This window comes from Delphinus delphis, chromosome 17 (assembly GCF_949987515.2).
Source record: "Delphinus delphis chromosome 17, mDelDel1.2, whole genome shotgun sequence".
NCBI classification, from domain to species: Eukaryota; Metazoa; Chordata; class Mammalia; order Artiodactyla; family Delphinidae; genus Delphinus; species Delphinus delphis.
Genome location: NC_082699.1, coordinates 44130566 through 44157815, shown reverse-complemented (window position 1 = coordinate 44157815; position 27250 = coordinate 44130566). Strand labels below are relative to the sequence as shown.

The following is a 27250-nucleotide window of genomic DNA, read 5'->3' as shown; positions in this document are numbered from 1 at the left end:
GGAGGTTAGGGTTTGGACACAGGATTAATTGGGCAGTTACTTTTTGTTAATAAGGAGTTGGGGTTTAGAGGTAAAGGAAACAGACAGTGAGAAAGTGCAACTTGGAGGCTGAAAGCATGCTTGGTATCTACCAGTTTGCCCAGGTCTGCCCAGTGCCAGGTGCTGCTGTGTAAGCTCAGTAGCTAACCTGCAGTATTCCTGCTCTGTCATCTCTTCCTGCCTGTTTCAGCCACCCCTTCACCCCGACCCTGTTATCACCGAACACCAATGGAAAACGAGTGGTGAGCATGGCGTCCGGAGTGTTAGTGCTTCTGCCTCTCACTCACTGATCCCATGGTCTCAATTAGCCATGGCAACTTCCGGGGGTGGGGAGGGGTGACTCCACCTGTCATCTCGGTAACCCCTGGAGAAACTGAGGTCTGTTCCCCTCCAGCTGTAATTCCCCACAGTACCCCCTCCTCAAGCAGAAAAGCCAAAGAGAAGGATCACAGTTGAAGACAGTTTAACAGCTAAAGATGATTCTCTAGTCTCAATAGTTTAAGATCTGAAATATTTCCCAAGCAACTAAGGAATAACAATGGTCACAGATATTCCTCAGGGCTTTGGGAGCTTCTCGTTAAGAACCAAGGACTTGAAGATAATGATACTATCCCCTGCCAAGGCCTGTAGCCAGATCACTGCTGCTTTATTGTCATCTGGATCAGAAGATTTTGGCAGATCTAATAAAGTCAGGCTGGACATCTGACCTCTGTTTATTCCCAGAAAGTCATCAACTCGAACCAGCAATGTAGTCTTAGTGCCAAGCCCCAGCTTAAAGCCTGACTGATTACGATCCAAGAAACTAGAGAAATCTCAGAGTTGTTGTGGTTGGCTACCTTCCATCTTCTCAAATAATTTTACGCAAACAGTGGTGTGAGGGAGACGCAGGCTTCCATACCAGGAGGAAAATAATGAAAGAAGGAATCAGGCAGGACCTGCTGGAGGCAGGTTTACTGTCCTTTTCCTGGGGCTACTCAGACCCTAAGTTAGGCAGGCTACACCTTGCCTCTGATCCATCCCCATCAAGCTGTGTGGGGAAAAAAAAGATGTCTGTGTCTGAGGTCAACTCTCAGGGCCCCATGGATCAGGCAGTCAGCAGGGAGGGCAGAGGCAGAGCAGTTTTGCAGTGGGCGCACCTGCTCACCCCGGGCTGCACTGCTGCTCACGTCTGACCCCTGACACCCAGAATGCCCCACCTGAACATCCATTCTACATCAACTTATGTGGAGCCAGCAGCCAGCACATCTCAGGAGCTGTGTGGCCAGGGAGCTGCCCCAAGAGCCTGAGCAGCATCCCCAGGAGGCACCTTGTGGTACTTAGGGGATGGGAAAGCGTCCTATTGGAAAGGGAACACAGAGCCACACAATATAGAGCAGGGGATGGGAGGGAGTTGACAAAATTTTGACCCTGAACTCTGAGGAGTTGGGAATGAGGGAGGGGAGTGAGTCAGGCCTCCTGGTTTGTGAGCTTGCAAAGGTCAGGCCTACTGCTTGTGCCTTGTTTCCCTCATGACACCCCTCACTTTTATGGTGGTCCTCTCCTGTCCCTGCTAAAGTGATCTGCTGCAGTCACTCCCAGGCCACGTGCAGACTTGGGCCTGCTCTGTGCTCAGACCAAGAGGCCTCCTTCATGGAGTATTTGCATAGAATTGCTGCCTTGGTCCTGGCCCTTCTTCAGACCTGCTTGTTTTGGAGCTCCAGCACCCCAGCTCCATGACAGCCAACCTTCAATTCCTATGGTGGCTTAGCCCCAGCTCCGAGTCCATCAGCCTCCTTGCTGCCCACACCCCTTCCCCTGGCAGCCCTCCTGGTCTCCAGCATCCACTCCAGACGCTGCTGGCTCATAAATGCCTGGTACCTGCGGTCACCCTGTGTCTCAACTTTGCCGGCAGCTAACCCTGGTCACCCTGTTTTCCGAAATGTACCTCTACGTCACAGGCCACTCTTGGCTGCTTAAGCTGCACGATGAGCAGGTTGCTTTGCTTGCTGTCCTGCGCACAGTCGATCTCCGTGACAGGGAAGGCCTGCTGCTGGGTGTCCTCGCTGACGCTCACCACGAAGAGCACTTCTGACGTCAGCAGCAAGCACCCTTCGTGCTCCTGGCCCGAGCCCCTCACCAGAACCACATCCAGGGCCATGTGGACTTCTGGTCTGCCGAGAGACTGAAGCATTTTCCTGTTTCAAAGGAGAAAAATGAGGCCAAAGCCAGCTTAGAAAAGATGGTCACTTATCAGGGCTCACTGTTTGTACCAAGGCAAAGGCCCTCACCAATCTGATTATTTATTTCAGTTTAAAATGTAATTGTCACTTTAATTCTGATTCTGGTCAACAGAACCCAGCTCCTCCTGGAGACAAAGATATCCCTTGGCTTTGGCAATTCCTTTTCTTCCCATTAGAAATGTCACCCCTAATTAGAATACTGGCTCCATAGAGAATCTCAGGCCCTCTTGCAGGCCCGGGCACCTCTGCCAGTGCGCATCCTTCCCTGAGTGGGACGTGTGTGTGGGGCAGGGGCGTCCTGCTGCCAGCCCAGATCTGTGGATGGCAGCCTTTCCCCGAAAACAGCTGCTCCTCTTGGGCTCCCCTGGAAGTGTGTCCCGTTAGCTTGAGAGCAAGCCAGGCCCTGTTAATAACATACAGTGCACGTGTATAGTTGAACAAGTGTCTAGATAATTTTACCAGACGTATTTGACGTGGCTGTTTGGAGCTTGGTCAGCATGCAGATCACTTGGCTGATAGCGCTGTTTGGGAAGCTGAGAAAGTCCAGCTCCGTGTAAAATACCTGTGGTAAGAGAAGTAAGGGAGTTTTACTAGCTGTTTTCTGGAAAACAGTTTCATGCTACAGTGATGTCATCTGCTTAAAGCCACCCATAAAATGCTACAGATCCAAAATGATGTCACATCTTTGGAATCAAGTACATAGATAATCATTAAACATTGCAATGCTCTTAACCCTGGTGATCTTATATTAGCTGCAAACTGAAATATGAATGAGCTACAGTCCAAGCATAGACTGGCAATTAGAGGATGCATAATGCTCCTGGGAGTAATCAGTCTGGAGCAATAGCTTACACATCATTTACAATTTATGTGACACAAAGTCAAGATTGTTAGTTGACTTCCTTGCTGAATATTACAATACTTCTGTATCTGGGCTGTGGCTGGTGAAATAGAAAACAACACGCAGAGATGCACACAAAGGCACATGGTTTGCCTAGATACAGTATTTAAGTGACTTAATCCAGCTGTTAAACATGAATCCATATACATTTATGAGTGCTCTTGGGGCCTCTGGTTTATTACATGCTCTCCCTGGTGCCAGCACCGAACGAGGGTACCCAGCAGCAGCCATGCAGTCCTCCAAAGAGACTCTTCAGAACCAGAGATGGTACAGCATGTGTGCTTTCTGAGGGCTTGTAAATGTTTATAAACGAGGCACAGTCATTAGACTAAGAGTTAGTGGTTTGTAAAACCTTCAGTGCAGTAATAAAAGTTTTACAGGAATGATGGAAACCAGCAAGGCCCACGTGAAGCTCTGTTCTGAGGTGCTCTTCCATAAGGGAGAGTTCCTCAGCCTTGGGAAACACAGTGAGGGACAGTGGCATTTTCAAGACCAGAGAAATTTATGAAGTATAGGTTGACTTTACCTCACTGCAGTCTGTAGCAAAAAGGAACACTGTTTTTATTAACGTGTTAAGTATTTGATAAGGGAGCATTTAACTTTGTCCAGTTATAATTTGCAGTAGTTCTTTTTGTCAGTTTCCCTGTGAGTGAAAATGTCATTCACAGAAGGAGTGAGAGACCGAACTTGAGGGGGAGGAGGTGAGGGGAAGAGCGAGAGGAACACATGTTCCTGTCTGTGTGGTCTCTTAAAGGAGCCTCTCCGGATGGTTGCCTGAGTGTGGGCACTCGTCTCCCACTCTCTTCCTTTCAGACACGGGTTTTATGCCCTAATCTGGGCTGTCTCTTGTCAGACCTAGTGAGGCGCAGGAGGCCGCAGTCAAATGCACCCTGCAGACTTTATGGCCAGATGCAGATACAGATGCAAAGCTCCTGCCCGTAGTTTGTGGTTCCAGCCAGCCAGCCACTTCATGACCAAAATGATGATACCGATTTTAGGTAAAAAGGTTAACAATTCCAGGGTCCCTGGCGGTCCAGTGGTTAGGACTCTGCACTTTCACTGCCAAGGGCCCTGTGTTCAGTCCCTGGTCGGGGAACTAAGATTCTGCAAGACGCGAGGTCCGGCCAAAAAAAAGAAAAAGGTAACAATTCCAGTTGCCTAGTTCTGTAAAGTCACTTTAATGTGCTCTGCCAAGAATGCAGAAAATTAGCACAGGAGGAGGCACTTCCTCTCCCACGCATCCACTGCTCCTGCGCGCACGTGTGTGCGTGGAGAGGCCTGGCACCAGCCTAAAGCAGTAGTTCCATGAGTCCAAGTTCTCCGCACCTGTCTGCTCAGGGAAGGGTTTTCAGTGGCAGATCATGCACCTTTGTTGACACTGGCCAGGAGACTGGGCCTGGCTGCAAGAGCAGCACAGTTGCTGGTGAGAAAGCCATGCCTGACGCCAGGCTGCATGGGCAAATGTGCACGCACCCACCGATGCACGCATGCTCCTCTCTCTCTCATTCTCCAAATACAGACGCATTGTCTTTTAAAGATATCTTCCTGCTTTATAACTTATTTTTTTCTTTTCAAATTGCTCACCAGAAAAAGTAAGTCTACTTTCTGCTTCAGTATATTGTATTTATTGCCCTCAACCTCTAACTGGTTACTATTCATTAAAGTCGATTTTATTAAATGACTGTAAAAAGATTCTGTGACCTATATAGACTGAAATTATTAATTGACTTCCTGGCTTTATAATCGTAATTTATTAGTCATAGTCCAATTCAACTCTTTGTGTAAATAAGCATAAAGAAGTAAGAAAAAGGACTGTTTATTTATAGATTTATCTATCTTATTTTTCACTCCTCTGTCATGTGAGGGGCTAGATTATCTTAGGGAAACCTTGGTATAATAACGCAAATTTATCGGTGATGTCTGAGTTGGCTGGTTCTCCAGGACTCACCATAGCCAGTCTGTGACACGAGCTCAGCAGCCCCTCCAATAGGCTTCGTGAACACCCCCATGATTCCTTTCCCCACGCCGGAGATAACGCCCTTGGCCTTGTGTCCTGCTGAACCATGAGCCTCCGATGTTTTCTGGAAGTTCTGCATTGGCTGATCAACTATACCAGCAATTGCACCTGAAAAACAACAAAAGCCCCGGGTAAGGACTGATGCATAAAATCCTGAGGAAGTGAAAACCTTCAATCTGGAACACAGTTTTGTTTGGATTGAAAATGAAACCCCACCCTCATTATAAAGCTCTTTACTATGCATTTGTTTACCATTTATCTAAGTACATTGAGGATGTGTTAGACATTTATTATCTTCATCAAAACACAATGTTCAGACTGGGTTTGGCCCAACATAGTCAGGACCTGTGAAGTTCAGTTTTGAATTTAATAAACATGCCAGACTATTCCCAAGTGACACCCACACATCTTTCTCCAGGAATCAGGCAACACAGTTTAGGGACAGGAGCTAACAATTCCTTAGGAGGAGAGTGAGCCTAATACAGTTTCACTGAATCAAGAGGATGAAAAAACTGAAAAGGGCCAGCCCCTTTCCTTGTTCTCTCTTTTAGTAAGAATAAGGGCAATTATTTAATAGTAATGTAATGTTAATATGTTAATAATTATATAATAATAAGAGTAATTGATATAGTTATTATTGCTACTATAGCAAATCCGTTTTGAGTACTTACTATGTGCTAAGAGCTTACTTGTAGGAGATCATTAATTGTCACAATACTAGGGAATCAGGCATGGCTTTTATCCTCAGTTCCTAGACAAGGCCACCGAGGCACAGGGAGGTTAAGGAGTTTTTCCCAAGGTCACACAGCTGCCCTGTGCTTGAGCCAGGATTGGAGTCCAGGGAGTCAGAGTCACAGCCTCGCTCTTAACCACCAAGCTATTCACTGATCCTGTTTATAAAACAAGCTCTTTCCTTTGCCAGTCTTGGAAAAATTTCCTTTTCTCTCACTTCAGCTGAGGTTTGGCCACTTACTGTTCACTTGAGAACAGCTACAAACCCTGCGCTCATGGCTCTTTGCTCTAACGGCTTTCCCACAGGGCAGCCAGGCCATGCTCAGAGCTGGAGGGCGAATCCCTCAGCCTCTGTGGGTCCCCTCCTTGCTCCTCTTACCTTGAGGGACCAGGGATGAGTTCGACTAAAGGCCCCAACAGTCCAGATCTTTTGCCATGTCAGAGTGAAGGGTTCCCTAACCCAGTAAGAGGAAGAAATTTCATTACAATTCTTGACAGAATTCTCTGTTTTCAGCTCAGACCTGCTAGGATTAATGAAAATGCACAGTCCCCTGGTAGAAATTTTAATACATGTCAAACCCCATTATTCCAAATGCCACTAATTCAAAGTCTCCTGGGTAAAGGGAGATTTCCAGTTCTCAGTTAATGACCTGCTAATTTCAAGTAATATTCCATTGAACGAAATCCAGTAAAATGAAAGGCCAGTTCCTTTGGGTCAGTTGTAAAGGCAATGTTCTTCATGGATTCCACTCCTCTAAATTTTGACAGAGCCATTTAAGTTCACGTACTGACAGATTAAGAATGACCTGAGGCGACAGGTCTGTTTCCCAGCCTAGACCACCGCTTCCCAAACCTCTTAAAGAAATGATGAGGGAAGCGGAAGAAGCTGCTCACAGCTGGCCTGGGCCACCTTGGCTATCAGGGGCCAAGGGATGGCAGTCTCAGCACCCCCTCGAGACACCCAGTCTTGGTGCTTGGGCTGGGAGCTCGCCTCGTGTTTTCAGTCTGAGGAATCTGATGTTCTGCTCTCTGTCTATGAGGTCAGAAGTCAGGGCAGCTGGGAAGTATTAATGGAACCGGCTGCACTGGGAGAGGCAAGAACCCTGGGGTCTTCTCTTCAAATCATTTCATAGCAGACAGTTCAAAGTGAATAGCATCAAATCAAAGGACACAGACTTTGCGATTTCACTTTCTGATTTCTGTGAAAGATCTCCATGCTTAAGAGTAGAAAAGGTGGGGTAAATAATTACAAATTCACCAATAAAGTTATTGCCTGTATTTCTGGTAGAAATGTCTTCTCTGAAGGGCAGACTGCCGTTAACAGTATTAAAATAGAGTTGGGGGGGCAGGTGAAAATCTCCCATTTTCCTTTAATGTGTCAGGCCTGACCAGCACAAGGGGCATAGAGCCGTGATAATCCACACAAGGCTCTGACTTGGGTCTGCCTAAGTGCAAACCCGTATCACAGTGAAACTCCCCTTTGATCTTCCACTTTCTCTAGCCACTAGCCACGGTGAAGGCTCTGATAGATAAACGTTGATAAATTCTTCAGGCAGCCCCCAAAGTGGAAAGCCCGAACCCTGTGACAAGGCGTTAGATGCTAAGAGGTAGAGAAGGAGCTGCGGGAGCGCATGCCCTGGGCCAGTATCAGGCCCCGGGCGGGAGGCTGGCCTGTCACACACACTGACACCTCCCTGGGCCCCAGGTGCGTGAGAGACCGGCAGCCCGGCCCGCATCTGCAGCTGAGCCTGAGAGGCCGCTCTCCCAGGGCTTCAGAGGGTCTCTCAGGCAGTGTAATTCCGCTAAATCCCACAACTGGTAAATTATTTACTGCCATACACTCCAACTCTGCTCTGAGGCTTTAGTTAGCAGCGACTGATTCCCAAACTTGTCCGCTGGCACCAGGCCCACGGGGAGGGCAGCCACATGGAGCCGGCTGTGATGTGATGAAGTGAGGCAGGGAGGGAAGGGGTGCTTCCCTGGACCCCCCCTCGTGTGCTGGGCGGGGCAGAAGCCGGATGTGCTTCCTTTCCTCTTTTTTGTTGGTCACGCTGCGTGGCATGCGGGATCTTAGTTCTCTGACCAGGGATTGAACCCGTGCCCCCTGCAGGGGAAGCATGGAGTCCTAACCACTGGACCACCAGGGAAGTCCCAGACGTACTTCCTTTCCTATCCTTTGCTGGAAGAGAAGGGCTTGCTCTCTGAAGCAAGGGGACTAAGAGACCCTCCCTCACCTCTTCTGTGACTTGCTCCCTAGCCTTGGGCAAAACTCACCGGGTCGCTATCTATGAATGTTCTGCCTGTGTGGCTATTTTGGTGCTGCCTAATCACATGTTGTAATTTTATTCTGAACATTTTTTTTTTTTTAATCGCAATAGCAGAGGCACAGGCCTGGGCTGGGACACCGCTCCACAGCTCACGTTCCAGGGACAAACGAACCCCACAGAATGTATTAGGAACCCTGGCTTGAGGCTTGCTTGTTTTGACCACGACAGATGACCAAACTGAGAAGGAAGCACATCTGTTGCTCCCAAATTCCCTTCTAACTGCCAAGCAAGGTGCTGATGGCTGAGGGCAGCATCAGACGGGCTGTGTGTAAGCACCTTCTCGGTGCCCCGCTCATCACTCATTCACTTGGGAAACCGTCCCGACTCACCTGGCGGAGGCCTACGTGGTCGGGATTCTGAATGGCGTCCCGAGAGCGGCTGTCAAGACAGTTGTGGCTGCTGGGAAATCCAGCAGCGCTTCATAAGTCGGGCCAGAGAAGCGAGTTCTGACATCCTGCCTTAGGTATTCCCCAGGGAGAAGTCCCATCTGGGAGGGGACGTGCCATCTAGCTGTGACATGGAGCTCACATCCTCTCTCAGCAGGCTCCAGGGGTAGTAGAAAGTGGGGGCATCTGGGGAACGGATCTGGTAAATGTGGGCAAGCCTGATGCCAACTCTGCAGGCTAAACAGAGTTTTTCCAAAAGCCACTCTTTCTGAAAACGGTTGTGGATTTCCTGCAGGAGCCTCGGTGGCATCTCTCTGCAGCCCAACACTTCCTTGCTGCTCTGGGGCGATGGGGCTGGGCAGGACAGCTGAAGACGTCCTTTGATTTTTCAAGTGCCTCATAACACTCCACCGTGTCCTCATGAGGGCCGAGCCGAGTCAGGAAGGCCCATCAAACCCATAAACATTTGGGGGAAATGTATTTTTCCTACCCTGGAACTTTCAATTGTTCAGTCTCCCCACATCTTGATTGTTTCCAGGCTTGGAGCCCTCCAGGGTGGGTGACATGTGGGAAGACCCAGGTTCTTGTCCTGCCTGGAGGTTTGACCTGGGCAAGTCACTTAACCTCATTCATTCCTAGGTCTGAAGATCAAATAAGATGACCCATGTGAAAGTACTTTGACAACCCAGAAGTGTTATTTAAATGTATTTTTTACTGACCAGGTCATTTATGTTTATGTCTCATAAAGGAAGAAACTGAGGAAGTAGCATTTTGATTTCACCAAGCATGGCTTTTAAACTATTGTATGATAATAGCTCTAACTTCGGGCATTTACTGGCATTTGTCAGTTTTATACACCATTTCTGGGGATGGATTAAACGGCGACAAATCTATACTTTCCCAGGTGAGGGGACTTGGTTGGTCCTATTCTCCCCTTTCTTCCTGCCACATATCAAGGACCAGACGTTTTGAGACGACCCAGTGATTATGTGGGATACAGAGAGTTCTTGAACCCTTCCAGGAAAGGAAGCTGGTTGGCCCAACCTTAGTCTGAGAAGCACAGAAACGGACACACTGCTCTACATGTGCTGCTGTGAGTGGAGCTCTTAGGGGCCCACAGACTCCACGAGCCTACTGTAGTTTCCACAGACAGGCTAAGTGGTTCCCTCGCATGGATGAGTGTGTACAAAACATGATGGCTATAGCAAAGGTCAGAGGTTTATGATTTTCTACGCTGGTTAACAACAGAGCCATGCTTGAAAGGGTGACAACCCAAAGGCAGAAACATGGCTCCCCACGTAACTGATTTCTACCATCAGGCACAGTTTTATACAGTGGAAAATGGGTAGTGGATGTGGGCTTCTCTGGGTGGGGAGAGAACAGGTTAGTCAGGATGGGAACAGCCACATGCCAGCCGGCTCAGGTCTCCTCTGCTGAGTGCCTCCATCCAAGAAGAGCTTGGACAGCGAGAAGGAAACTCTCCTGCCCAGAGCAGAGGGCACGTAAAGCCACGATTCTTAGCAGAAAGAGGTCCCACAGTTCCCAAATGATGGCTTGAGGCCTCCAAGATAACCTCATTGACACTTCCTGTGGTTACAGCAACTGAACCCACTGGACTAAAACTAAAGCAGAAATGCTCCTGCCACTGCTCAGATGTCTCTCTTTGCTGGGACACTGTCTGAAACCAGGCAACTCTTATAGTTCCTTTACTACCATAATATAATGAAGGTGCTGTTTACCAAACTTGGACCCTATGCCTGGCACACAACCGACCAGCATTACTTCCAATAACGGCAGAGTAATTTTCAGCCCCAATTTACAAAAGAGAAGCTCTGAGGTCGCAGAGAAAGGACCTGGACACCCGAGCCTGGGGTCCGCTGGCCCCTGAGGACCGTGGCCACCCCCCACCCCCCCGCCCTTCCCCAGAGCTGCTCCACCCCGGGTCCCCGCTCCCACACATTATCATAGGACCGTGTCCCACACCACTGCAGGTTAGGACTTAAACACTTTCTAGTAACTTAACCTGAAGTTGTAACATCTTACGACTTCCTCTCGGGGCCTCAGCTGGCCGTGCTGTGAGTGGTGGTGGTGGTGGGGGGGTGGGGGTGGGGGTGGGGGTTATGTACAAAACTGCAGCCTGGAGAGAGGACAAATCCTTTCAAGCTCATCTTTTCTGACCTTTGCTCTCCCTGCTTTGGGCCACTTTGATCTCTGCAAGATGCACACTCCTTCAGATGCTCGGCAGGCAGGCTGCCAAACAATACAGTTTTAAATTCCTTTGCAAACAAATAAACAAAAGATACCCTTGAAAATCCTGCTCTGTAAAATTTCAGCTCTGAAGTTTCCTTTTCATAGATTTTCCAAAGCAACTTATTTTTCAAACATTTGTAATATTTGGAAATACCCCTAGCAATCTTCATCTCTAGCTATACCATCTGGCTGCTTGACAAACGGCAATTACTCGGAGTCAGGCAGATCTGGCATTCTTAAAAAAATAAAAGGGAAAAGTGGGCTCCTCACTGAAGTTTACATGACATTTGCACATTGCTCAAGTGCTTCCCAAACAAAAGCAGGCGTTTGCAGTATCTGTGGCAGAGAGGCAGCAAGCGCTTCAGGAGGTTTGCCCGTTGCTCCCTTCAGCAAGCATGCAGCTGTGGGCTGCCTTCCTTGTGTTGACACCCCGCGCGCGGGGCCCTACGGAGTGAATGATGTCTTACGGAAGCCGTGAGGACGCAGAGAGGCATCTCCCACCAGAGGCGAGGGAAGGTGGGAACGCGACCGGCGGGGAGCGGGGAGCGGCCAGGTCCCAGGATGGCCCTGAGCAGCCGCACAAGGGCTCTGGAGAGGGTGCCGGTTCCAGAACCCTGCTGGCCAGGATAGGAACCAGAATGCGTGCCTTGGCCTCTCTGAGCCTCAGCATCTCTGCAGAAAGATGGACAGTCCACAACCAGCCCGTGGAAAGTCCTGGGCCCCAGTCCCTGGCGAACCCTTACCGAGCAGGCTGATGCCCAGCCGGGACAGGCCCTGCCGGAGCCCCTCGCCGAGGCTCTCCGGGAGCTGCCGCCGCCACTCCTCCTGCCGGTTGTAGTGCTCCTCATCCAGCGAGAGCCGGTCCATATTCCGGGCCAGGCTTGTGGCCAGGTTGGTGATGGAGGTGAGGGTACCTGAGGGCACAAGAGCACATGGGTTGGTCTCCTGGTCGCATAGATGGTGGCCCCTAGAACACTGTGGGGGACGGGAGAGGGAGGTGGAAGCACACCCGCCTTCTGGACTCGCCCATGGAGAGTGATGGTGGCTTCCCCTCGGTCAGTTTGAAGAAGCAGCCTTAAGACAATGAGGTGAAGATGAACACTTGCTGACAGGGGTGATGGCACTCCTCACAGGGGGTAGAATTAGAATCTCCGTTACCAGAAAAATGCCCACGGCCTCATAGGAAGCTATCATGCACTTTCATTTGACTGTTAGGACTTGGCTAAAATAGTTAGTTTTGAAGTCCTCACTGAGGTCCAGTTTTGAAGGTTGCAATTTGCCTGCTCTGATTTGAAAGGGTAAGGTTATGTTGCTGAATTTTAAACAGATCGCAAAGGAATGTTTCTACTTTAGGAATAAAATTTATTTCCCCCTATTACTTTAGTCATAGTAGAGGAAGACACTAAACTTTTATCATTTGACAGTCAGGAAATAATTATTATGCCACAGAGAATATGTGTGATTTTGATATTCAGGGCGTTAGCTGAAAAAAAGTGAGGACATCAAAGGGAGTAAAGCATGTGAAAGCCATGATTCCGTCTGGTTTTCCCAAGAAAGGCTATTTCTGCATCTTGCTCAAGACAGTCATAATTCCCTCTAGCAAGTCTGCATAGACCCCAGTGAGCAAAACTGAAAGACATCAACGGACATATCCTGAAGCTAATGAATTAGTTCATCTGTTAGTGGATGTCTAGTTTTCAGAAGAAATGGAAGATGTTGTTTTTGCAGCTGCATCTTAACCAGTCATCTGAAAAGAAAAAATCCACGTACACACACACAGACAAACCAAACAGATTTTCCTAAGAGAAGGAGAGAACAAGTGTAAAAAACATTCAGTGAGTCACTATGCTAAAATTACTGCCGGAGTGCAATTTAGCAAGTGTTGGTTGTCTTATTTTAAAATAAAAACAACAGAACCACAAAGATTCAAGTGTCAAGAGTGAGAAATCCACCAGTGACTCATCTGTGAGTTCCTGCAGCTTGGCTCACAGGCCTCCCGGATGACCGGGGCCCCGGGGGAGTGGTCCCGTGATTGTCCATGGAATTTGGTTTATTGCTCTTGTTGTTCTCTTGCCAGTCCCCCTCTATGGATCATGGGTTCTCATATTTCGAGCTCAAGTCTTGTTTGAGGCCTTCTAGAGACTTCTGTAACCTGCCCACTCATAACAGAGTTGCAGTACTGTTGACAGTAAAAAGCCTTTTATGGGGGAGGAGGCTTTTGCCCTGTTTCCCCTGCCTCCTGCTGAGAAGAAACGGGGACTCAGATGGCCCTTGTTAGTTCCCGAGTCACTGCCAACCTGACCAAAATATGGGCAAACAAACACACGGATGAAAGGAAAGCACGCTCTCCGTCTTGTGGGCGGCAGTTTGGTTTCTGCGCCTGATGACCCGTCTGGGCCACAAGGTGGCACTGTTTACGTGGCGTGCTAGGGAAAAGCTGGCTCTTTCACCTCCCAATCGGCTTCCACGTCAAAATGTATCCATAGCCTTACAAAAGTTATGACAACTGTATCTACATTTAAAAAAATATGATGAGGCAACACAGTGTAGGATTTCTGATGTTTAGCAGAAGTCCTGAACACCTTTAATATTTCTGTATTTATCACATGGAATAACAGTTGAGCCAATCCTTGTTTTCCCATTGGGAGGTTTCAAATTCTGAAGTTTCTGAAACATTTTCACACACTACAGGCAAGCAGTGATCTGTTTAAAACATAAGACATTATATATGAGCTTTGTTACAGATCCAACACTTCACTGCCAGCTAACAAGCCAAACAAAGTTAGAGGCAAACTTAATTCACTGAAAACTTTTAACACATTCTTTAAAAATAAAAAATAAGAGAGGGAAGGAATGAAAATAAGGCCTCATTACAAGGAACCCGAATAGCTACCTTTGGAAATGTGCTTCACAAATGATGTCGTCCCTCTGGAAACTCCACTCACAAAGGCTCCCGGGCCTCGGGTCAGCCCCTCGTACGGAAGCCTGAAGAAGTCGGCAATGCCATTCCCGATGCTTCGCACCAAACTTGCCGGGCTGCCAAGGATTTCCAGGGATCCAACCACCCAGCCTGTGAGGGACCAAAGGGAAGGGGTTACTGAAATCTTAAACACAGCACTTTCAACATATGGGACAAGTGACCCATTTTCCCTGCAATTCATTTTTCACACTAGAATGGAGAATGTAATAAGCTCCTTTGGAGCAAAATATGGGAAATAACTCATTCACTGTGAATTCATAAATGGCAAACTTTCATACTTTATAAATCAAAGTGATCCTTTTGGCGGCCTCACAAATAGCTTTAATATGACTTCCCTGCCCAAGCCTCCCGTATTCCTGCTAAAAGGGACCCGTGTGCAGGGGACGATGCTCCTGCCCCCGAGGAAAGGCAGTCCCTGGGGCTGCAGGTGTTCGCAGGCTGGGAAGTTATCCTTAAAACCTCCTTGGGCAGTGGAGGCACCAGGATGAGGAGGAGATGCCTGGTCAGGGGAGGAGGCCAGATGCTAAAAGGGGTGTTGCAAAGGGGATGCACAGTTCTGACGAGGATGGAGGAAGTTATTTTTAATCTTTCCCAATCCTACCAAGCTGAGTGCTTCCCTTTGGAGTGGAGCTGGAGCCAGAGAAATGTTTCCCCTTCGAGCCCAGCTTCAGTTGTGTAAACTCTGGTGACAGGGACATGCTGATTAGGTTAGCGAGAGGGGCGTGTTCCCTGCGAACGTCCCAGGAGGCGAGCTTTGGATCCGGTTTCCTACTTGAGCTGGGGCTTGCCAGGAGCCGCCCGCTCAGCGGCGGCCTGACTGCCGAGCGCTCGGCCCCGTGGGAACGGGGCTGTGGCGTGGAGGCTGGAGCAGCTCCCCTTCGCCTTCCTCCCCGGGTGGGGGGCTCGGGGCTCTCGCCCGGAGGACAGGAGGTGCAGGCAAGGGCCGGGGGCTGCGGAGAGGAGGACGCCCAACAGACAGCTTCCCCCGGGGACACCATGGCCTCTCCAGCCCAGGAGAGGGCTGCGAGCGCTTTAATGGGGAGGCCGCGGGGAGAGGACCCGTGTGGGAGCCGATCCTGCCCCCCAGCAGGGTTTTGGAGGCCAGGCCTGTGACAGAGACCCCCAATCAAGTCATCAGTCCCAGAGGGTAGGGAAGGTGTGGGTACAAGAGCCAAGCCGGAGCCCTGAAGGGTTCCCAGGCCCAGCCCTTGTAGAGAGGGACGTTCTTAAGTTTTAAGCCCACCTCTCTTCTCTGGAACATTAGAAGACAGCACTAGGGTTTAGGTTAAAAGAGGGAGTAAGTTCCAGAAGATGAAGATCATAAATGGAAGCGCCTATGGGCGCCAGGCATTCAACTCCCTCAGTTCCCACAGCAACTCTTCAAGTCCTAGTACCTGCCTCCGTGTAAATTCAGATTAGCCAAGGACTGAGCCTCTCCCTGGGTTCAGGGACTGTACCAGGTGCAGGGGACAGAGCCTGCTCTGACGCGGTGTCACCCCGTCTCCACCATCTCAAAGGCAGGACAAGGAGGAAACCGTGGCTCAGAGGTTGAGTCAGTTCTCACAGTCTCCCTGCCGTCTAGACACGTGGGAGGGTTTCAAGCCAGGTTTACCTGGCTCCAGAGCCCACCCTCCCTCTTCCTGGGAGCCCAGGCTGCGCTGAGTAGGCAGGGTACCGTGGAAGGTTGTGGAATAGTCTTCCTCGGAGGACCTTCTCTGGAGGTGAAGAAACAACAAATTTCCTTTAGCTTGGCATAGTTGTAAGGTTCGCCTGGAGGCAGAAGATTGGACTAGAAACATCTTAATTCCCCTTCTCTCCTAAAGTTCCATAGAGAGAGAAAGAAAGGTGCGTAGCTACTGCCAAGCAAAGACCACTCACTCTACAACGGGCCCACTCAGGCCAGGGCAGCAGGGCACAGGGTGTGTGGAAAGCACCCAGCCTCACCTTCTAGCCCTCACCCCGGCTACGGGATGGTGAGGGAGACTCTCCTGGGTTAGGTTCACTGCTGATGGGAAGGCTATGTGTGGACCAGAGCTACTTCTCAGTGGCATCTGAGATGGCCAGAAAAGGACCAAAGCATCTGAGGGCATTCCTTCTTTAATTATTTCCCTCCAAAAGCACATGTATCTTTTTCTTACTTGTTGCCAGACTTTTGTTGAAAACAAGTGCCTGTCTGGCTTCCCATCAAACTGAGCCTTGGAGGTAGAGAGGGACCCCAGGAAATTACAGAGCCCACATTCTTTTCTTCAAATAGGGTCAGTTGTTACTCATTTCTAATTACTTTACTGTTAAAACCTCTACAAGTCCTTCCCTAGAAATGAGGTCAGGGTATTTCAGTCATCCCCGTGAGGGACCTTTTAATCAAGTCCAATGAGTGAATACTGACCCATGTGAGATGCAGAGGCAACTTGTCCACTCCCAGGCCAGACCTTTCCTTTCCTCTACTAGAATGCCAGTACATTCTCTTTAAGATGCTTCTACCCAGGGGTAACCTCCTACCATCTTCCCATTTCCAACTCTTTCAAAAATCACTGCTTTCCTCCAGATAATCTTCAGATACTCTGCAGGCCTTCAGTGACAGAATTCCCTGCAGACCTAAAAACTTGGCCCTCTATTTCAGAATTTCTTGTCTCAGCATATAATGAGATTGGGACAACAGCTTAGAGAACTTTTAGGTGGATTACAAAAAATCCAAACAGAATGTTCTTGTGAAAGCTCATGAAAAACAAAACAAAGAGAGATAATTTTTAGCACATAGGCCGCAGGGACGTGGTTCCTTGGTGGTCACAGTTGGAGTCTCTCTGCCAGCTCATTACTCTGACGGGCGCTCCCCACACCTCAGCCTAATGTGATGACCAGACGGACGGAAAGCTTATTCCTTCCCAGGCTCCAGAGCAGAGTTCAGTAACCTACAGGCATGCTTCTAGGTTAAAAACAAAAACTGCCTGAAAGAGTAGGTTTTTAATATACCCGTCTATTAAATTTGAAATCGTAGCTGCTCATTTTTAAATAATATCTTAGCAAGAGGGAAATATTTTCGTATTGTTGTACAAGCTATCAAAACAACAGTTCCCAGGCAGGGACCTTCCCTGATCTTGTTCTTTTCAGTTGAGAGTTCTGGGTAGCGTGCTAACTCTATGAATTCCATTATGGAGAAAATGCTATCTTACCAGTAGGGCAACTACTGTGGGTCAGTCACTGCTACGTTACCTTATATGGGAATGTACCCACCAAGTACAACATTACCAAGGTCTCTCCTTTGTTACTTTCAGAAAGGAAGACCTCCGTGCTCTTTACCAGAAGGGGCTGCAAGACCCACTCTGGTTGTTTGGTGTCAGCTGCTTGAATGCATGGGAACGCAAGGAGCCAGATTATCAGACTGAAACCACTTTAGAGTGAACTTAGGTCAAGAAGGCGTGTTCTGAAGCCAATTACCATAGGGTATCAGGAGACAACTTGGTCTCCAAAGCAACCTTCAGTGCACAGTGCTCCCTATACAACATTTTGTACACATATTCAAAGCACCCCCTGCGGACTCCCCCCGCCCCGGGCTCAGGTCTGTGGAGAGGCTGAGATGCCTACAGCCGTCTCTTTGCTATCTGTCTAGACAGGCAGGGCTGCGCTGGGTAGGTAGAAGGCTCTTCATGCCTCTGACGAGCACACAAATCCTCTGAATTTCTCATCTGGAGCTATTCATGGACTGTAATGAAGAACGCTAACAGCCCAGAACTGGACTTCTTTTAGGCCCAGGACCTGAGGGCCTCGGCTGGTTTTTCTGGCCGCACTAGTGCCCTAACATAGAGTCTTGTGCCTGCAAGGAGCTGAAAAAGCGTTTGCTAAATGGGATTAAAATTCTGTTATATATATAACAGCAAATGTAACAGCTACTACTGCTTGAGTGTCCATTAGGTGCCAACCAAAATTCAGGGTACTTTACATACTTTCACTTTTTCCTGTCAAAAATCTTAAAACCCATTTTATGGATGAGGAAACTGAGACACGGGAGGTTCAATAACTTGCCCAAGGCCTCACAGCCAGCAGTGGAAGAGTCTGGATTCAAATCCATTACTATCTAACTGCAAAGGCTGTGCTCTTCACCTCCCACCAAGCTGCTTCCCTATGTCTTGAAGTCAGTAAGTCCACCCCAAAGCCTTTCCTTTCTGCTCACGTTCCAGCTCATCGTGGCCCCTGGGCTGTGTCCTCACCTGCTCTGAAGAGAGCCCCCGCGGCGTAGTGCATGGCCAGGGCGTGGACAAGCTGCCTGGCCGTGGTGAAGATGGGGCCTCTTTCAAACACTGAGAAGGAGAGCGGGGTGTGGTCGGAGGCTATGTACAGCTTGAGGGAAGCGTGGATGCTGACGAGGAGATTCACCGGCTGTATCACCAGCTTCCGTAACTTCACAGGATGCACCAGGGCCCTGGCGTGCTGCCTGACCTGCACGGGCAACACCTGTTTCCCATCTGCAAAGACCGTGGGGTGACCGGCTGGGCTGCTGCTAGGAAGGTAGGTCTCAAACAAAGTTTTGATGTAGTACACAAATGTATCTTCCACATATAAGCGGGCAGGTTTCAATTCAAAACTGAACTCGTTAATATCAGATAAGAAGCTCTTGCCCTCAGTGAAGGTGAGGCAAAGTTTGATAAAACAGTTTTTCTTGTATTCTTCCAAATCTTTGCTGGACGTAAGGAGACTCTGCATCTTGGAACACTGAATAGATTCTGTTTTCTCCCCCTGGCAGACCAAGACAGCGAAGTGGAAATTGGACTTGTTATATAGCTGGTTGTCCAACTGCAGGTCCCTACAGCAGACCTCCACACAGTAAAGGTGAAAGAGGGCGGTGGCCGTCTCTTCCCCAGGGACGTGACCAGCCACCGGGGCTATTTGGAGAAAAACGTTGTCCAGCGTGAGTCTCAGGAGCTCAGATGATACTCTGTGGCGGGTGAGGTCATCAAGCACCGCCAGGCTCAACTGAGTGATGGACATTTTAAATGTCACAATCTTCTCCAGAGTTCTACAGGAGAAAGGGAAAAGAACATGAGTCTCCTCTGCTTTTCTTTTCCTCCCTCCCTTTCTTCCTTAATGTCTTAGTTTTTAATGATAGTGCCTTATTAAACACCTCCTGATGTCCCACCAGATTCTCATAAGAAACAAATAAGAACTCAACTTTCAGTACATCGTGTCTGGACAGAGCCGGTCATACTCCAACAGTATTGGGAAATGTTCCCAAAGGGACCATTACAAGTTCTTGTCGTGTTGCTGTATCATGTTTCCCTTATCAACACCAGATTTTTTTATTCTCAAATCCCTCTAGCTCCTTGTGCACTAATTCTCTGTCATGATCATCACAAAGCAGCAAGTCATAATAAAATAACCAAGATGCCTTACACTGGAAAAGTACAGCAAGCAGAAGAAAACTCACCATGAAGCCACACCACAACAGCCCAGCTACCAGCGTCTTAGGCCATGTGCTCTGCTCCCCCCGCCACGTTTAGAGCTGAGCTGCCCATGCTCCCATCTCCGCGAACCCCTCTAACGTGCGCTCAACCACTGGGCTCTCACTCCCGTCAAGGTCATCTCTCCAGAAATTCACCCCTTTCCTCTATCGTTTTTTTTTCACTACTAGCAGCTTATAAACATGCTCTTATTTCTCTTGTCTTAAAAAAATCCCTCTTGTAACTCTATCTCCCGCTCTAGCTATTACTCATTTTCCTGATCCTCTTTACATAAAAACTCCAAAGCATATACACCTTGTCTGCTATTCCTCACTTTCCATTTTCTCTTCACCGTGCTCCAGGCAGGCCTTTGTCCCCACTAGTCTACCAAAGCAAGTCTTGTCAAGGCCCCCAAGGGACTTCCATGTGGCTAAATCAAATGATGGCATTTAGTTTGTGACTCATTCACCCTACAATGGCATTTGACGGGGTCGATAACTTCCTCCTTCTGGAAAAACTTTCTTTGCATGTCTGCTCTCAGCTCTTGTATGTCTGGTCACTCATCTCCTATGCGACACCCTCCTCTTAAAGTTAAGGTGCCCAACGTTGAGCCCTTGGTCCTCTTCTCTTCCCATCTCCACTCACTCCCCTAGGAGATCTTCATCCAGGCCTATGATTTGATGTGCATCTATATGCTGATGACTTCCAAAGTCACATATTCAGCCTAGAACTCCCTGTGAACTCTGATCTTGTATTTCTAACTGCCCATCCACATAGTAGTGACTTACAGGTCTCAAAAGACATCTCAAGTGGTCACGTCTGTAGTCAAACTCTTGATCTCACCCCCAGTCCCACATGCAGTCGTTCTCATCTTAGTTCACGACAACCACATCCTACCAGCTGCTCAGACCAAAAATTTTGGAGTCCTCCTTGATGCCTCTATTTTCAAACCTTATCCAATGTATCAGGGAAATCCCATTGGCTTTTCCTTAAAATACATCCCGAATCTGACCATTCTTACCACTTCCCCTGACAGTGTAGCCTAAGCCATCACCACCTCTAGTGTGAATGACTGTAATAGTCTCCTGACCAGTCTCCCTGCTTCCTCCTGTGCTTCTCTATAGTCTACTGCAAAAGCACAGGGAACTATATTCAATATTCTGTGACAAACCATAATGCAAAAGACTATGAAAAAGAATATATGTGTATAGCTGAGTCACTTTGCAGTACAGAAGAAATTAACATTGTAACACTGTAACACTGTAAATCAACTATACTTCAGTAAACTTAAAAAATAAAGCTACCAATGGCCTTCTAAAAATTTAGGTCACATCATGTAACTTCTCTGCTCAAAAAGCTCCAATGAATTCCTGGTTTCACTCAGAATTAAAATGAAGCCCTACACGACGTGTCCCCTCCTTCTAGCTCTTCCCTCCCTGACCCCAGGCACTAGTGCCTTCCTGTTCACCCTCCACACTTGGCCTGCACTGGCCTGTTCCGTGCTCCTCCAACATGCCAGGCACACTGCTTCCGACCTTTGAACTGGCTGTGCCCTTTGTCTGGAAAGCTCACCCCAGATGACCACATCACTAACCCCCTCGCTGCTTTCAAGTTGCTCAAATGTTAACTTCTTGGTGAGGCTTACCTACATCAATTTTTCAAAACTACACTCTCTCTGTCCCTGTGCCCAGGTACTACTAGTCCTTCCCAGGCTCTGTTTTTATCCCTGCAGAACTCCAACTTTCTGTTGAACCATAAAATTTCCTTTTTTATTATGTTTATTCTCTGTCCTCCCGTTCCCCGCCTATGAGAATGTGATCTCCTCGGGAGCAGGGATTTGGGGCTTTTAGGTCACTGGTATATCCTCATCCCTACAATAGCACCGGCATCCAGTAAGCACTTGAAAAATATTTGCGGAACAAATGAATTAAGGAAATACAAGCAAATACTTCTTCCTTTCCTATTTCTACCACTGAATGTATGGATTGTTGCTACTGTCATAAACAATGGCCTCCTAATGCCCTAGATAAAACGTTCCTGAAATTGTCATGTGGGCTTGAAATTTTGGGTTATGCAAGTCAAAATTTAGTCTCCAGTTTTGTTACACTATTAATTTTTTAACAAACACTACTGGGCAAAGCAAACAGTCTACCCAACCTGTTTGAAATATTATAAATTCAAATTAATGATAACTTGGCAAGGTCCAAATTAATGAGTTCTTAACCATATATGAAAAGCAAGGAAATTTAAAAAAAGGAGCTTAAACAAATGTATAAAAGTTGATATTACTATTTCATATTTTAAATAAAAATTTAAAAAATTAAAAATTTTCTGATTATAAAGTACATTCTCCGTGTAGAAAATTAAAATACAGAAAATTATTAAATAATCACTTATAACCGCACATCTATTAACAGTTTTGATTCTTTTCTTTTCAGTGTTATTTCTAGGAATGTTTTCCTTGAGTATGTGTGAGAATGTGTGTGCATATATGTACTTGTAATGTGCACATAACTAGGATATTTATATGTTCAATTTTATATTCTGTTTGCTTTATTTAAGTCATCATATGTATTTTTCTCTTCCACTAAAATCCTATAAGTCTCTTTTCTGTGGATATACCATTTATGGTACATTTATGTATCATCTATTCCTCTGCTGATGGGGTTTGTACTCTGAATATTTTGCCATTATAATTAGCAATGTGATAAAATCTCTCTGCGTACCTTTTCCTACTTCTCTAATTATTGCTTATCTCAAGCTCTTAAAACTGTTAAAAGTGGAATTTCCAATCCAGAGGGATTTTAAAGCTCTTGATACATATTACTAAAGTGCTTTCCAGAAAATAGTAACAATTTACACTTTTACTAGGACTGTATATGATGGAACATCATTGTTAATTCAGTAAGTAATATCTTATTTAAATTTGCATTTCTTTAATTACTTGTGTTTCCTCTTCCTAGAATTTTCTGTCGTTTGCCCTTGTTTAATTTTTGGAAGGAGGGACTATCTTCATATTATTCCTACTGAATTATATGAGTTCCTTTAAATTAAGGAGAATAACTCTGGTTCATATTTGTAAAACCTGATGGCAACGCTCAGGTCGAACGGGGGAAAATGTGGCTCTAAGAGGTGACTTTATTTTTGCTGTTAGCTAAGTCTAATTACTAATTACTAGGTGGTCATGTGGATAGAGAAGTATTAATTTTCATTTCATGCTAATGATAATGTATAATTCTAAGATGCATGTCTTAGTTTGTAAATCAGCTTGTTAAACTCACCACAGAAGAACTGGAAGGGGTACCCAGCGAAGATGATATATTGCTCCTTATTATGGGTGTAATTCAATGCTAATAACCATACCCTTATGGATTATACAATAATTAACCAAAAGCTTTAATGTATATATTTGGATGACAAAGAATGGCAAATAGTAGGTTTACAACTTTATAACGGGAAACGTACCCTGCTGATACTGGGATACTAATTAAGCCTACCTGTTGGTATTAGTTAAAATAGGTCCAGCTTTTCCTTCTGGGGCCACAGTGATGAAGACTGTGCCACACTGATGGACAGTGTCCACATACACACAGCCAAAGCCAGTCAGGAACACAACCTGCAAAAAGAATACTCAAAATCAGATTGAAAAGCAATAAGAAACACTATTGAAATGGCTTCAAATGTCCTTTTTTAAAAAAATTTTTATTGGAGTATAGCTGCTTTACAACGTTGTGTTAGTTTCTACTGTACAGCAAAGTGAATCAGCTATATGTATACATATATCCCCTCTTTTTCGGATTTCCTTCCCATTTAAGTCACATCAGAGCACTGACTAGAGTTCCCTGTGCTATATATAGTATGTTCTCATTAGTGCTATATATAGTACATTCTCATTAGTTATCCATTTTATACATAGTATCAATAGTGTATATATGTCAATCCCCATCTCCCAATTCATCCCACCCTCCTCTTTCCCCCCTTGGTGTACGTATATTTGTTATCTATGTCTGTGTCTCTGTTTCTGCTTTGCCAATAAGATCATTTATACCATTTTTCTAGATTCCACATATATGCGTTAATATACGATATTTGTTTTTCGCTTTCTGACTTACTTCACTCTGTATGACAGACTCTAGGTCCATCCATGTCTCTACAAATGACCCAATTTTGTTCCTTTTTATGGCCAAGTAATATTCCATTGTATATATGTACCACATCTTCTTTATCCATTCCTCTGTTGATGGACATTTAGGTTGCTTCCACACCCTGGCTACTGTAAATAGTGCTGCAATGAACACTGGGGTGCATGTGTCTTTCTGAATTATGGTTTTCTCTGGGTATATGCCCAGTAGTGGGATTGCTGGATCATTTGGTAGTTCTAGTTTTAGTTTCTTAAGGAACCTCCATACTGTTCACCACAGTGGTTGTATCAAAATCTACATTCCCACTAAAAGTGCAAGAGGGTTCCCTTTTCTCCACACCCTCTCCAGCATTTACTGTTTGTAGATTTTTTGATGATGGTCACTTTGGTGTGAGGTGACACCTCATGGTAGTTTTGATTTGCATTTCTCTAATAATTAGTGATTTTGCACATCTTTTCATGTGCTTCTTGGCCATCTGTATGTCCTCTTTGGAGAAGTCTATTTAGGTCTTCTGCCCAGTTTTTGATTGTTTTGTTTGTTGTTTTGATATTGAGCTGCTTGTAAATTTTGGAGATTAATCCTTTGTCAGTTGCTTCGTTTGCAAATATTTTCTCCCATTCTGAGGGCTGTCTTTTCGTCATGTTTATGGTTTCCTTTGCTGTGCAAAAGCTTTTAAGTTTCATTATGTCCCATTTGCTTACTTTTATTTTTATTTTCATTATTCTAGGAGGGTCAAAAAAGATCTTGCTGCGATTTATGTCAAAGAGTGTTCTGCCTATGTTTATGCAATCTGTATCAAGCTACCAATGGCATTTTTTCACAGAAACAGAACAAAAAATTTTACAATTTGTATGGAAACACAAAAGACCCCTAATAGCCAAAGCAATCTTGAGAAAGAAAAACGGAGCTGGAGGAATCAGGCTCCCTGACTTCAGACTATACTACAAATCTACAGTAATCAAGTCAGTATGGTACTGGCACAAAAACAGAAATATAGATCAATGGAACAGGATAGAAAGCCCAGAGATAAACCCATGCACCTATGGTCACCTAATCTATGACAATGGAGGCAAGAATATACAATGGAGGAAAGACAGCCTGTTCAATAAGGGTGCTGGGAAAACTGGACAGCTACATGTGAAAGAATGAAATTAGAACACTCCCTAAAACACCATACACAAAAATAAACTCAAAATGGATTAAAGACCTAAATGTAAGGCCAGACACTATAAAACTCTTAGAGGCTTCAAATGTCTTAAGTTCTGATTCAATACCACAAACACTTCCTGGTTATATTTCTTTATATCCATGTGTACAGGCTGTTCAGCTGACTTGAAATGAAAAAAAAAGAATCAAATCCAGATTTTTCAATATCCAGCTATAAGGTTCATAGAAAAAAAAAAAAAAAGATGGATGAGAGGGCATGAGTGTCTTCATTCTCTGCTTCTCTGGAATTGACAAATAACTCTGTATGGGCTGGAGCCCAGCCATGGGCCACCTTTATGTGTGCGTATGAATCTCTGTGGGAAAAAAAACCCCTAAAACACAGGAATTGAAATGCAATGTGCAAAAAACTTTCAGGCTCTTGAATTTTGACTTACTACCATAATGATGCCCTTTTACGCTGGGGACACAAAAACATACCCGAAAACCCAACAACAAGACATGCTATAGTCCCCTCAAGGTCCCTCACATAACTTGTAACAAGAATGTCAGATAACTTGATTTGCTTGGAGTTAAAATTAATTTTTCTTCCATGAGAAGGTGGACTAAGACTTAAAAAAAAAGTTCTATCTCAGAAGCCAGGTGCCAGGCCAGCAGAACGGATGTCCTTTCAGAATTAAATACCAACGTTGCTTAAATGGATAAATATTTGAAATCAGAACTATTTGAAAAACAACTCTGAGAACATCATGTTCACTGCGAGCATTACCTGAGGGTAAGGGCAAGAACCTCCTTGTGTTTGGGAATGTTGATACTGATGATTTGCAATATCAATTCAGTCCAAGTCTAGACCCTTTATTATTGTTAGAACCGCAAATAAAAGAAGAAAGACTGAAAATTCCTGGATGAAGGAACAAAGCTAGGTATCTGCCTGGCATGTAATGAATGTGTTCTAATTTTTACCAAATGAAGAAGTACCAGAAAGAGTGTACACAGAACCACAGGAGTCTGTGATTCTCACCCTTGGAAGTGACTTCAAGGTTACTGGGCTTTTTCTTGTACAACGGCTCCTCCTTCAGAAATCCTGAGCATCCAGGGCACCTGGAGGTCACCTCTGCCTCCTCCCTACTTTCATCTCCTGCTCTGCCGACTCCTGCCCTAGGCTTCTTTTTCATTCTATGGCCACTGCTCTAGCTTAGTTAGGTCCCTGAATGCCCCTCAGCACCCTCTGTGCGGACAACGCGCTGTCCCCCCATGCAAATCCTTTCCAAATTCTGTGTATCTTTGCACATATAGGGTAAGGACACCTTATTCCAGGAAGGTATTCTCTAATTTTTCCATTCCTTTCCTCAGACTGATACCTACTCCTACATTCCTAAAACACTTTAACCATACTTCTGTTTGATCACAAATCTTATTGCTTGTATTACAGTCACTGATTTATACCATAGACTCAATCACCAGATTCTCAACTTCTTGAGGGCAGGAGTGGAGTCAGTTTGTATTCTCTATGGATATATTTCCCAAATGGACTGTTTTGCAAAAATATCTGTTTCAAAAGACTCTGTATCCTGAGTTTGCCCTTTTTTGTTCCAAGATAAAAACTGAACTTGACTATGATAAAAGGTGGAATGCAGCCAACCTAAAAAATGGCTCAGCTCACGAATCTAAAACAAACAGATATTCTTTGACAGACAGTCACATTTATAAAAACCTATCATTTTGTATGATATGTAAAGTAAGTCAACTGCTTTCTTCCAGGCTTACAGACATGGGATTATTCATTTGACACAAACCTTTTTAAGGTCCGGTGCTCCCATGTATATTCCTTCCTCTCAAGGACTGTCCATAACTTCAGGGCATACCCCAGGGTTTTAGCAGAGAGTGTTAGAAACCAGAACTACTACCCCTCAAAGGAGGGAAGGAGGGGATCAGAAGAGGAAAGTACTTATTGCTCTGCTCATTCTCAAAGCAATCGGCAGGCGTTTTGAAGTGAGGATACGTGTACTTCCTAAGATAAGGTTCAGGCAAGCTGATGGTTTCTGTTAACTGCCCAGGGAACTCTGAAAGTAAGCAAATCAACCTAAACCTTTAAGGTACGCCTTCCAGCCAAAAACCTGGACCCTGGACAGAAATATTGCTGGGTGTCCCTTTCACTCATCACTAGAACGGAAGAAACACAGACTTTAATTCTTGTAGCCTACTCTTGTCTCCTTTCACATGTAGAGAAATAACCTGCAACACCAAGCATTTTGTACAATGTGAGCTCTAGGGATTAGAGAGCTGGGAACCCAAGTGCCAGAGGAATTAGTGCCAGGTCCCCCAGAAATTAAAATAAATTCTTGTTTTGGTCTAATGGTTTGATCATTTAATCATTCAATCAATTATTGGATATTTAAGGTGAGCCTAAAGGAGCTCCTCACTGCGGTAGGCACTGAGAAGAAGTCATGCCCTCAAGTTGCTCCCAGCCTCGGTGGTGAAAAGGCCAAGTACACAAATAATGAGATAAGAGCTAAAAGTTCAGAGGCAGAGATGTATAAAATGTTTCTCCCTCTCAGGGTGTTAACCATCATGGTCTCTGTATAAGTTCATGAGGGCAACAGTTTTGTGTCCATTTCCTTCAAGAAGAAGCATGATAAGGCTTGCTTTTTGGGGTTTGCC

The 27250-nt window shown here is 46.0% G+C and overlaps 1 protein-coding gene across 10 annotated transcripts in view; it reads right to left on the bottom strand.

Moving 5' to 3' along the window:
- VPS13B (vacuolar protein sorting 13 homolog B) overlaps positions 1-27250 on the bottom strand; it is a 798456-nt gene that overhangs the window by 3434 nt on the left and 767772 nt on the right. For all 10 annotated transcript variants that reach the window (XM_059994971.1, XM_059994970.1, XM_059994972.1 and 7 more), the window contains 7 exons: positions 22781-22899; positions 18057-18862; positions 13765-13941; positions 11615-11785; positions 5108-5284; positions 2718-2820; positions 1964-2213 (listed from right to left, as the gene is read on the bottom strand). In XM_059994971.1, the coding sequence (XP_059850954.1) occupies positions 1964-2213; positions 2718-2820; positions 5108-5284; positions 11615-11785; positions 13765-13941; positions 18057-18862; positions 22781-22899 (1803 nt within the window). The remainder of the gene's footprint in view (positions 1-1963; positions 2214-2717; positions 2821-5107; positions 5285-11614; positions 11786-13764; positions 13942-18056; positions 18863-22780; positions 22900-27250) is intronic.